Source organism: Pagrus major, chromosome 9, assembly GCF_040436345.1.
Source record: "Pagrus major chromosome 9, Pma_NU_1.0".
Lineage (NCBI taxonomy): Eukaryota > Metazoa > Chordata > Actinopteri > Spariformes > Sparidae > Pagrus > Pagrus major.
This window is the reverse complement of record NC_133223.1, coordinates 34,625,899-34,638,304: the sequence shown is the minus strand read 5'-3', so window position 1 is coordinate 34,638,304 and position 12,406 is coordinate 34,625,899. Positions and strand designations below refer to the sequence as shown.

Below are 12,406 nucleotides of genomic sequence, written 5' to 3'. Positions count from 1 at the left end.
ATGATATAAAGTCAGGCTCAGCCATCATCTCCTCCTGATGATATAAAGTCAGGCTCAGTCATCATCTCCTCCTGATGATATAAAGTCAGGCTCAGTCATCATCTCCTCCTGATGATATAAAGTCAGGCTCAGCCATCACCTCCTCCTGATGATATAAAGTCAGGCTCAGCCATCATCTCCTCCTGATGATATAAAGTCAGGCTCAGCCATCATCTCCTCCTGATGATATAAAGTCAGGCTCAGCCATCGTCTCCTCCTGATGATATAAAGTCAGGCTCAGCCATCATCTCCTCCTGATGATATAAAGTCAGGCTCAGTCATCATCTCCTCCTGATGATATAAAGTCAGGCTCAGTCATCATCTCCTCATGATGATATAAAGTCAGGCTCAGCCATCTCCTCCTCCTGATGATATAAAGTCAGGCTCAGTCATCATCTCCTCCTGATGATATAAAGTCAGGCTCAGCCATCATCTCCTCCTGATGATATAAAGTCAGGCTCAGCCATCATCTCCTCCTGATGATATAAAGTCAGGCTCAGCCATCATCTCCTCCTGATGATATAAAGTCAGGTGAAGTCTCGTCGTCCACAGAACATTTCTGGAGCTTCACAGTAAAACAGAGTTGCAGCGTTCTGCTGAACAGCTGAAGCAGCTGGAGATGATTTAAACATCAGGTGTCTCCACACAGCTCGTCTGCTGTGATCACAGAGATCAACCTGATCTGAGGAGCACATATTTATTTATTTGTTTAGCTCATGCTAACACTGTTAGCTCAGCAGCTACAGTGAAGATTTCATCTCAATGAAATAAATATGGTCTCCTCAGATCAGGTTGTGATCTCTTCTCTTCTTCAGACTGATCACAGCAGACGAGCTGTATGGAGACATCTGATGTTTCTTTGGTTGTTTTTTTGATCAATAACTGAATTTTCATTTTTGTCTGAACTGTTTCTTCACAATTCAAAGGTTTAGATCAGGAGTTCGGGTTGAATCATGTTTTGGAGCTTGTGTTTTGTATCAGTAAATCCTGACAGTGAGGCACTTTGTCTTTGGCACTTTAAACCTTCTCTCTGATGTCTAATGTGTCCACAGATGTTTTATCTCCTTGGCTCGAGCTTGAAGCAGAGTTTATTCACACACGGCTCTCGTCCTTGTCTCCTTGTCGTTCGTCCGGCCAACACGTCTCTGCTTCCTGTCCAGGTAAAGAGACGTCCTTCTCCTCACCACTAGAGTGCGCCTCTCCATTTCGTAGCTTCCTGACATCACCCAGGGGCAGCTGGGTGGAGCTGTAGGCCAGCGGCGGGATGGTGTTGACCAGTATGAGCTGCAGCGGCTTCTTCTCCGGCTGGTACTGACAGCGGACGTATCGCAGGAACGCCGCCCGGTACGTTTTGTTAAACAGTGTGTAGACCAGCGGGTTCACGGCAGAGGACAAGTATCCCACCCACACAAAAACGTTCAGCAGGCCTCCCATCAGTCCTGCGTCGCACACCGCCGGGTCGCATACCACCACCAGCACGTTGGTGATGAAGAACGGGCACCACATGACCACGAAGAGGAAGAACACTACCCCGAGGACCTTGGACGCCTTCTGCTCATTGCTGATGGACTGCATGGTGCGGCGTCCGAACAGTGAGCCAGAGACGCTCCCCCGGGCTCCACCCAGCCCGCTGCCGCTCCCTCTGCCACCGGCCTCGCGGCTGATGGAGCGTCTGAAGAGTTTCTCGGAGGACAGCGACGTTTGCGGTAAGAAGCTCAGGGTGAACGTGGTGCTCCATTTGGGCCGCGGGACCAGCTGGTCCAAACAGAGGGTGGCCTCGTTCTGCAGGGCGTTGATGGTCAGGAAGTAAGTGACCACCATGATGGTGAGGGGCACGAAGAACGCCACGAAGGAGCCCACCAGCACAAAGTTGTTATCTGTCAGGAAGCAGCTGCCATCTTTGAAGACCTTGGAGTGGTCCCTGAGTCCCAGCACCGGGATGGGCATGGAGATCCCTGCAGAGAGGAAGAGACGAGGTGAGAGGACCGAACAGTCTCAGAGACAGCGTCATGTCTGAGACCAGATCACAGGAACGATTCAGCTCCTTTATTCTGAAGTACAAACAACATTTTAAACTGAAACTGAAACTCTGCTGCATCGTACCAGTGATCCGTCATCACAGCTGCAAACACAGAAAACAAGATCCCAGAACATGTTCAGAATATCAAATACTCTGGGTTGAACTGTGGGAAAACATATGAAATGATGTACGAGACGTCTTAAATGTAACACAGCACGGTGTCGCTGCAGAGATGTGCTGTAGCACATTCACATCCATCACTAGTTACATTACTACGAGACGTATTTCTGTCTCTCCGGTGTCCTCCAGCAGACAGCAGGTACAGTCTATCTGGTATTTCACCTGTAATGTGACACCACCTCTTCACTGTTAAATGTGTCAAATTTTCCATTAAGTCTGGTCTGAAGCTCAATTTGTCCATCTGTCTGTGTCTGTCTGTGGGAGGATGTGCAGGTTCGTCTGCCTGCAGCTCTTCAGCCTGTGTTACTGTCTACAGTTTCTTTATCTGTGATCGTTCTCTCTGAGAGGAGACATGCTGCTTCTCATTTTCTATTTCTGTTGTTTTTCTTGTGATTCTTAATAAACCTCCTGCAGCGTCCTCTGCAGCCACACCTTCTCATACATCTAATAAACTGGACAGAAATAGTTTGTACGAGCTGTTGGTGAGTTGTCTCGTATCAGCGGGAGATAAACTGAGTCGTGTTCTCATCACCTGCCGTAACCAACAGGAGGGAGGTCAAGGACAGAGAGGAGGAGGAGGAGACAAAGGGACAGACGGAGGGTGGACTGGACACTCTGACAGAAGAGACAGACAGAATCAGTTTGGACCTGAACCGTCTGATCAGCTGTATTCTTCAGATGATCACTGACACTGAATCAGGAACTCAACAGCTGTTTTTGTCTTCATCCCTGATGACAACACTCTGCTCTAAATACATGAAACCAGACAGGAAGAGGAAGAGGAAGAGGAGGAGGAGGAGGAGGAAGAGGAAGAGGAAGAGGAGGAGGAGGAGGAGGAAGAGGAAGAAGAAGAAGAGGAGGAGGAGGAAGAGGAGGGGGAAGAAGAGGAGGAAGAAGAAGAGGAGGATGAGGAGGAGGAAGAGGAGGAGGAAGAAGAAGAGGAGGAGGAAGAGGAGGAGGAAGAGGAGGAGGAAGAGGAGGGGGAAGAGGAAGAGGAAGAGGAGGAGGAGGAGGAAGAGGAGGGGGAAGAAGAGGAGGAAGAAGAAGAGGAGGATGAGGAGGAGGAAGAGGAGGAGGAAGAAGAAGAGGAGGAGGAAGAGGAGGAGGAAGAGGAGGAGGAAGAGGAGGAAGAGGAGGAGGAAGAGGAGGGGGAAGAGGAGGAGGACATGAACAACATGAAGAACAAAGGTCGAGTCGTTTTAATGAAGGAATGTGATTTTATCTTCAGAGATGATCATCAGTTTGTTCTGTCTGCTTTTAGTTTCTGCTCGTTGCCTCAAACTGTGTGAAGTTAATGAAGTGCAGAGTGTGTGTGTGTGTGTGTGTGTGTGTGTGTGTGTGTTTAGTGTATAGAAACATATTAGTGAAGAAAGGCGTGAACGTTTCAGTTCAGATTACATCATTTTGGAGATGTTCACACACACATATTATCAGCAGGCATGTGTGTGTGTGTCTGCTCTGTGTGCGTGTCTGCTCTGTGCAACAATGTGTAAGTCCTGATGTTACAACCAATCAGATCAGAGCGTAATCACACCTCACCGCATCATCAAACTCGCCCACGAGGAGTCACCACTACTGGTCTGAAGCTCAATTTGTCCATCTGTCTACTACTGTCTACTACTAACCCTCCTCTCCTCCTCTTCATCCTCCTCTTCCTCCTCCTCCTTTTTAAATGAACCCTGACTTCACGGTGTTTGGCGTCATGGTGTTTGGCGTCACGGTGTAGCGTGGCGCTGAGTCGTGTTGAGCCTGAGGGCGGGGCCTGCTGCTCGCCACGCTGACATCACTAAGTCTCCCTCCTGTGGAGCGTGTGCAGCTTCAGATCAGCTGTTTTTAGCTGCAGCCTCCAGATATTCACATGTTCAGGTTACAGTGTGTCCCAGAGGAGGACACCAGCTCAGTGTGGAGGGCAGAGCTGTCACCACGTCAGACTGTCACCACATGATTATCATCAAACCAACTCATGATAAGGATATTATCACCATATCAACAGAATCTAATGTGTCTGTCAGTGTGTTTACTGTGTGTTGTGTGTCTCTGTTGGTGAATAAGTGTGTGTAGGAGGAGGACAGAGTCTGTGACCACAACTGAGGAAACACTACAAAAACAAGAATCACACTCAGAGACAAACATCTTCTCTGGATCATTGAGGTGATGTTATCGTGTGTGTTGTCAACACAGTATCAATATTACATTTTGTCTACGCTGCAAAACCAAACTCAGCCGAGCTGAACTTGAACTTGAATGAGTTGATAATGTGACACCCTGAGCAGGAACATAGAAGCTGTTGAGATGTAGTCACAGTAAAGAGTGACGTTTCAAACATCACGTTCACGTTAACAGAAACAGACTCTGTGAGGTGGATCAAATATATGTTGCCCCTGGTCGCGTCTACAGACGTATTTTGTTCTCCAAACTGAGGCTGAACTGAGCTGCAGTCATCTACTGCAGGAAACACACTGACAGGATCACAACCGCAAACGTCCTCACGTCAGAAACAGCTGAGTAGAGTGAGTCAGGTCTCTGCAGACTGAAGGACAATAATACTGGACTGTGTTTACTGAAGGTTGTTTGGTCTTTAGCGTTTTTACTGACATCTTATAAACTCCTCAGATATTAATATATTGGAGTAGAGATGATGTAACACAACAAACCCTCTGTGTGCTGCAGGACTGAGTGTTTAACATGCAGCAGCCTCCAACTGAACTAATCCAGATTACAGCTTCTCTGCTCGTTTCCTCTCATCTCTCAGATCCTTCATGCATGAATTAACTGAATATGTTTATCAGCTGAATGTTAAACAGGCTGATGTTGCATCATTAAAATAACTGTAATGTTTTTCATGAGAGATAAAAGACGTGTTTCCTGTTGAAGACGAGGACGAAGACGAGGAGGTGACTTCACATCATCACTGCCTCCAGTTTCACAATCTATTTAATATGTGTTATATGTTAATGATCGCTTCAAACGAATCTCTGTCGATACCAGTTTGAGGAAATGTAATGATATAAAATGTGTTTTATTATATAAATGACCATAAACATGAACAATTCTATGAAATTAATTAATACAAAAACATGTTTGACCTTCTGAACATGTTTTGTTGATCAAAATCATGAGATCATGAGTTTTGGAAAGATAAAAAAAAAATTGGATTTAAAACTTTATTGATGACATTTTTTATTAAAATAAATTGAACGTTAATCTGAGTCGGATTATTTAGAAACAACATATTAAACTACAGACTGTCACAGACTGACTCCATGACTCCTCCTCTCCTCCTCCTCTCCTCCTCCTCTCCTCCTCTCCTCCTCTCCTCTCCTCCTCCTCTCCTCCTCCTCTCCTCCTCTCCTCCTCTCCTCTCCTCCTCCTCCTCTCCTCCTCTCCTCTCTTCTCCTCCTCTCCTCCTCCTCTCCTCTCTTCTCCTCCTCCTCTCCTCCTCCACCTCCTCTCCTCCTCTCCTCTCCTCTCCTCCTCCTCTCCTCTCTTCTCCTCCTCTCCTCTCCTCTCCTCCTCCTCTCCTCTCCTCCTCCTCCTCTCCACTCCTCCTCTCCTCCTCCTCCACCTCCTCTCCTCCTCTCCTCTCCTCTCCTCCTCCTCTCCTCTCTTCTCCTCCTCTCCTCTCCTCCTCCTCCTCTCCACTCCTCCTCACTCCAACTACACAACAAGTCTCACAGTCACAGTTCAAACTGATCCACACAACATTTTAAATGTGCTGCAATTTCAGACAGAACACAGGTTGTGTTTCCCTGAAGGTCTGTGACATCCTTGTATTCATTTTGGTATCATTTATGAATAGAAATCATTTCTTCTGGTCGTCCTCTGTGTGTGCTGCTGGTGGTGAGGTGGAGCCAGCTGTGTGTTAGCTGTGGCTGTAACACTCATGTCAGATAACATTAGGGTGTGTGAGGACACTGTGTTTGCTCCAGCAAAATAAAATCACCAGAGGAAATGAAGCATGTCACATTCAGTCATCTGATCCCCTTCATCAGGACATAGGTACAGTTTACGTACAGTATACGTATGTATGTCTGGAGACTGTCAGAGACATGTTTGTTGGGACCCACAGATGAAGTCGTTCATTGTGGATTTCAAAATGGACCCAGATAGTCAAAACTCCAGCTGCTTCCTTTGTTCTCTCTCTTCTCCACCTCTCTCCCCACGGGGCTGCCTGCCCTCAAGTTCTCTTCTCCTGGACTCTTCTGGGCCCGACAGCTGCTGAGAGCTGTCAGCTGCAGTTCCAGCAGGTCCAAAGAACTTCTCCTCACTGCAGCAACACAAGGTCCTGCTAGTATTCCAGATCAGTTAACACCAACAGCTGTGACGCAAAGCTTACCAGCTAACTCCACAATCTGAGGAACATGAAGTAAGTTAGCACCAAGCTGCTATCCCTGCAAAGGAAAGGAGCGACCAGTTTCCCCCACCTGCTGTCATTTAGCAGACTTTGCACAGCAAGAACAGCATTGTTCAACATTGGAATTACAACCTTCTCCTGCTTGACTCATCAGCCAAGGAACCACCAGCACCTCTTCTTCAAAGACTGGTAACGTTGAACTGGGTCTAGATAGCACACAGCATAGCACGGCTAAGCACAGGACTTTTAACTCTGGTTGATGTAATGCACGTGTGTTCAATCTATGTGTTTGTTCACTGTTTGGGTGTTATTGTGATCTCACGTCAGGTTATTGGTAGTTTGCTTTGCTACACGGCTAATTTTGATGTTAGCTGAATGATGCTTCACACACAGTCTCAGTCTTTGCATGCAACTAACCATCTTCTATAACCTGCCATCACGTCACACACACACACACACACACACACACACACACACACACACACACACATACACACACTCCTTCAGCCTGACGCATATCACACCCACAAGAGTGAATGTTGCCAACCTCGACTCTGTCAAGGATCCAAAATCCTTCAACCGTTACAGCTGTTATGGTAATTTTGGTTGTAGTTATTAAGTTAATTATTAATCAGAGCTACAAACTGACAGTTTAGTACCTTTTTATAAGACTGATTTGGTGAATTGATTTTCCTTCTTCAAGAGTGGTGGCCCAAGGTGATCGAATGTAAATTGGGTCCTATTATTCATCATAATTAATAATTATCCCTGATAATCATTCATTATTATTGATAGACAAATTTAACCCAAAACTCCCTATTAATGTTGCATGAAGCACTACAAATGGTGCCCCGTGTGAGTAAGTGTACTGTCTACATGTTGTTGTCCTGTGCTACAGTGAGTCTGATGTGTGCTGCTCTCCTGCTGCACATTTTGTGTTTTTCTAGTTTTTAGAAGTTAAAATATTCTCAACTTTTGAGCACAAAGCACAGTCACACCTCTAATGAACTGGTGGATTATATCTGATGATCTCTGAGTACCTCTGCAGATCTGTGGCTCTGAATCAAAACCTCCAGTTATAAGTTATCACAACTTCAGTCTGTTCTGTAGCTGGAAAATATCTCCTCACAGTCTGGACCAACACACAGCAGTAACACTGTATGAACACAGACTTTACATTTCTATATGTGGCAGCGAGCACAATCAAATCAAATGAATCAAATAACACACAGCCGTCAGCTGTTCAATCTGAGTTTCTGCAGAGACTTGCAGGAGTCTATTCAAACATTTCTGTTCAAACACTAAACGGATGAAGACTGACTGCTTGTTTCAGTAAATGAATTTCTGGTAAACATTAACGAGCAGCTTCTCCTGAGCTTTACTCTGAGAGCCTCTGGTCTCCACTGGGCCGACCTGGACCCTGATCGGTTCAAGTAAAGATGAAGTCAGCAGACGCATCATCACCTATCATCACTTTAGTTTCTCCTTCAGGAACAGGTGCAAACACTCACTAGCTTAGCATTAAGGCTACTAACAACCCACAATGCAATGCTCTCTATAACTCTTTACTCAAAAACAACAGATTATCATCCTGTATTCAGGCTGACGTGATACTAAACATCTGTGAGTGACTAAGACTGTTTTACATCTGAACAGGATGTTTGGATTTGAAAGATGTGTGATATTAAAACAAACTGTGACTGTGGCTCCGTCTGTCGGTCTGTTTGGACCAAGAACAGAACATCACCGACGCCGCAACAAAACTCCTGATCCAAGTTCTTCTTCTCAGGTGAATCCTGGAGACTTTCTCTTCAGACGCAGGATCAAAACTCAAACATGCAACACAAGAATGACGAGCACAGTCAAAGCTGTCAAGATATGTTAAAGAGCAGTGTGCTCTCATAGCTTCATCTAACTGATCTAACAGAACAGGACAGCACATCAAACCCTGTCACCAGTCAGAGTCCAGAGCTGACTGCAGTCATATTAATCCTGATATACAGTCAAATGTAAAATGTTTCTGTTGTGTTAGTGTCTCTGTCATGAGTGTGTGTGAGTATGTGTGTGTGTGTGTGTGTGTGTGTGTGTGTGTGTGTGTTCTTACCCACTGAGATGGTCCACACTGCCATGATCTTGATGCGGGCCTTGGTGTGGGAGTTGAAGCGGCTGTGGTGGATTGGGTTTCTGATGCCGATGTACCGGTCCAGAGAGATGGCGCACAGGTGCATGATGGACGCCGTGGAGAACAGGACGTCCAGGTAGATCCAGATGGGACAGAGGTCGGAGGGCAGCGGCCAGCCGTAGTCTGTGGGACAAGACGAGAGGATGAGTGGTTAGTAACCTCTGATACACCGTCACTGAGCTGTGTGACATTCAAACCTAACGTTCAAAGACTTTAGCACTTTAGACACAGAAGCAGACAGGCTGTACAGCCATGCTGCCACAAACTGAATCAGAATCAGAATCAGAATTCCTTTATTTGTCCCGCAAATGGGGAAATTTCTTTGTCACAGCAGCCAAAGGACAGTAATTACAATAAACAATAATAATAAGTAAAAAATAAACAATATAATAAGAAGATAAGAAATAGAATTTACGCGTATATACGTAATATTTACAATATGAACAGTGTACACAAGGAACAAACAACTTCATGTTTTCATTTAATGCTGAATTTACAAGAAGGAACCAATGATTTAGAATCTGTCAGAGACAGAGTTTCACAACATTATTAAAGTTTCTTCTCATGCAACAACACTCAAAATTGTGTGATTTCTTAAGGGAGTCTGGTGATGATAACACCATGTCTGATTACTGGGCTGCAGTGCTGAACTAACAGTTCCACCTGTGGCTTTTTCTGATTGGTCATTTCACATCACAACAACTGAACCATGACAGAGAGACAGCTAATGTTAGCATCATGACTAAAGTCTGTATACCTGCTCACAGATCAGAGAAGAAGAAGGTGCAGAACTCCCCTGAGAATCTTCATGTTTTTAGTGTTCTTCAGTATCAAAGTGATCCAGCTGCAGCTGTCTGTACATCCATCAGTACCCTGCAGACAGGAGCTGCTCACAGCTCATTCAGCTCACTGAGTACATCCTCATTTATTCACTCAGTCTGTTTCAACTGAACTTTGTCACATCTTGTTTTCATTCATGCACAAACTGTTCTCTCAATGTTTTAATTTGATCTTTTTTTGAATTTCCATAACTTCCACTCATGATTATGTAGTAGTCATATTGATCATACTGTGTCCACTCTGATGTGTCTTCCATGTCAGTAAGTTAAAGCCTCTACATGTAGATGTTGACAGGCTGCGTGAACGCGAGGAAATCAGTGATTTAAACATGCACACAGGTTTTAAACTGGTTCAGCCTCCAGCTCCATGTTTCTGTGTCTGGGAGACAAGAGATTCTCCCTCAGGGATGATGATGATGATGATCATGTTATTACCTGTGCAGGTGATCACCTGGAGCCACACTGAATTATCCTCCACCTTTCTGGAGGAGCAGCAGTGCCTCTGTGCTCCCACTCTGATCTGATCTGTCTGAGGTCCTGACTCTCAACACGTCCTCCTGTCGTCACCTCGTTCCTCTCCGAGACGTCTCGTCTCGTTAAACCTCCACATGTTCACACTGCGACTGTCACACTGCATCTCAACACTGACACCAATTAGCCCCCGTCAGCTGTTAGCCACGGCTCAGCCTGAGAAAAGACACTTGAGTGTCTCTTCAGGTGTTGGAGGCGCCTTCACGAGTCAGCGAGTCACAGTGAAGAGATCAAGGTTCATCTGAGATGTGTCATTAATGATGATAATACAGACCCCCCGTGACAGGACGCTGACACTGTCTACCTTTAGATCTAAGTGTGATTAAAGTCAGGACGTAGACAGAGACGAGGACGCTCCTCGCACCATCACATACTAACAGGTTGGTGCTGATTCATCGTGATTCTACAAGGATCATAATTCTTCTCACTCCCAAGAACAGGGCTGGTTTGGACGGGTCAAACACTGGACATCAGGATGAGACTGATCCAGTGTCGAGGTCGAAGAGAGGAGAGGAGAGGACGAGAGGGGAGGGGAGGAGAGGGGAGGGGAGGGGAGGGGAAAGGAGGAGAGGGGAGGGGAGGAGAGGGGAGAGAGGAGAGGGGAGAGGAGGAGGAGGACGAGAGGGGAGGAGAGGTTTTTGGTTTTGGTTTTTAAAAGTCCCTTTATTAAACAACTCCAAGTAGAGGTCAGATCATTTCACATTCTCACTTCAGGTCAAAAAAAAGAAAACAAAAACTCAAAAATTAACAATCAGCTCTCCATCTTCCCCCCACAGAGCACAACACCCCCCCAACAGCCCATATGCGACTGAAAGTCTGAATATTGTCCATCATGTGATAGTAAGCATGTTCCACCTCAGTCGGGCCTTCAGCAGCCCCTCCAGAACCGGCACCAGCTGCACACTGCCATTGCCCTGAGTCCGGTTCCTACGAGTCAGCCAGACGGCCAACTTTGCAGAACCAGATAAAAAGTTCATTAATGTATGCACAGCTTTTTTCCTAACACAAGTATTTTGGACCAAAAATAAACAAACCAAAGAGAAAACCTCCCCAAAACCCTGAAACCACTTTTTTAAAAGCTCAAATAGAGCCACCAACCGAGGACAGTGAACAAATAAATGTTCCAGGGTCTCACTCTGAGAACAGAAGATACACTCCTGCCCCAGCTCCGGATCCATGTGTGCTCTGTATCTGTTCGTAGCTATTGCCCATGTACAATCCTCCACTGGAGGTCTGCTGTCCGCTTCTCAACAGGCAGCTTGTACAGGGACCGCCAGCTGCCTTTCGGGGAAACATCTGGACCAAAAAAATCAGTCCACCTCGACTCATTCGTCCCTGCCAAGGAGTGCAGGTTCAGCACCTTCACACAACTCTGATACAGCGCCTTCTTCTCTGCATCCTGAAACTTGTCCAGGTGAAGAGTTGAGAAGGACTGAGAAGCAGCTGACCACCTCCCTCCTGCCACTCCCCACAGCTGGAGTAACAGATAGAGAGGGGAAGCTGTACTCACCCTCTTCACTCCACTGGTCACATAAAGCCTGGTTCTTGACAAACCCTCTCTGGGATTGAGGCAGGGCAGCACAGACTTCCTCCACCACTTTGCTGATCAGCCTTTTAGAGGGTGATGTTGCTCCTCTCCCTCAGAGCGTCCACAGATCCTGCCGTCATCTTCATCAGGTGGCCTAGTTTGGTGCAGCCAGCCTCTCTAAGGTTGACTCGCAGACTAGCAGACTGCAGCGTTTGAGTCCTTATAAAGTTATTGAAAAACAATGGCTCCTCAAACAGCCACATGCCTGGAGTCCTCACTTTCCTTACGGGCAAACTGGAAGATCTGCCATGCCTGCAACACAGGAGCTGTAGAATGACGTCAACCCAGTAAGATCCACGTCCCGAGGCGCAAGAGAAAAAGGTGTTTATCGTAGCCCAATCTCCCAGCTTTCCTCAGCAGCAGCCGGGCTGTTGTCACACACCAGGACCACAGTTGTACAGCAGTCTTTGTGCAGTCCGAAGTCTGAAAGAAGCAACTTTGGACTGGATGCTGATGAGACCTTGCCCCCCTTCAGCCACAGGCAGGTAAAGGATCGCCGCCCGGACCAGTGCTTCCCAGACCAGAAAAAATCCAGTATGGCTCTCTGAACGTCTTCTACCAGGCCTCTTGGTGGTGTTAGGAGCAGTGAGTCTGTGCAAAGAGTCGAGGCACGCAGATTATTGCAACGAGAACTCTTCCCCTATATGACAGCTGGGGTAGCAACCATTTCCAT

General features: G+C 46.4%; 1 protein-coding gene across 1 annotated transcript; it reads right to left on the bottom strand.

Moving 5' to 3' along the window:
* Positions 1-1,131: 1,131 nt before the first annotated feature.
* LOC141002858 (5-hydroxytryptamine receptor 2A-like) lies at positions 1,132-8,905 on the bottom strand. The gene is made up of 2 exons (XM_073474266.1): positions 8,698-8,905; positions 1,132-1,994 (listed from the first exon to the last, which is right to left on the bottom strand). Exons 1-2 carry the CDS (start codon positions 8,819-8,821, stop codon positions 1,132-1,134), a joined length of 987 nt encoding a protein of 328 aa, XP_073330367.1. The 5' UTR covers positions 8,822-8,905.
* Between the last annotated feature and the right edge of the window lie 3,501 nt (positions 8,906-12,406).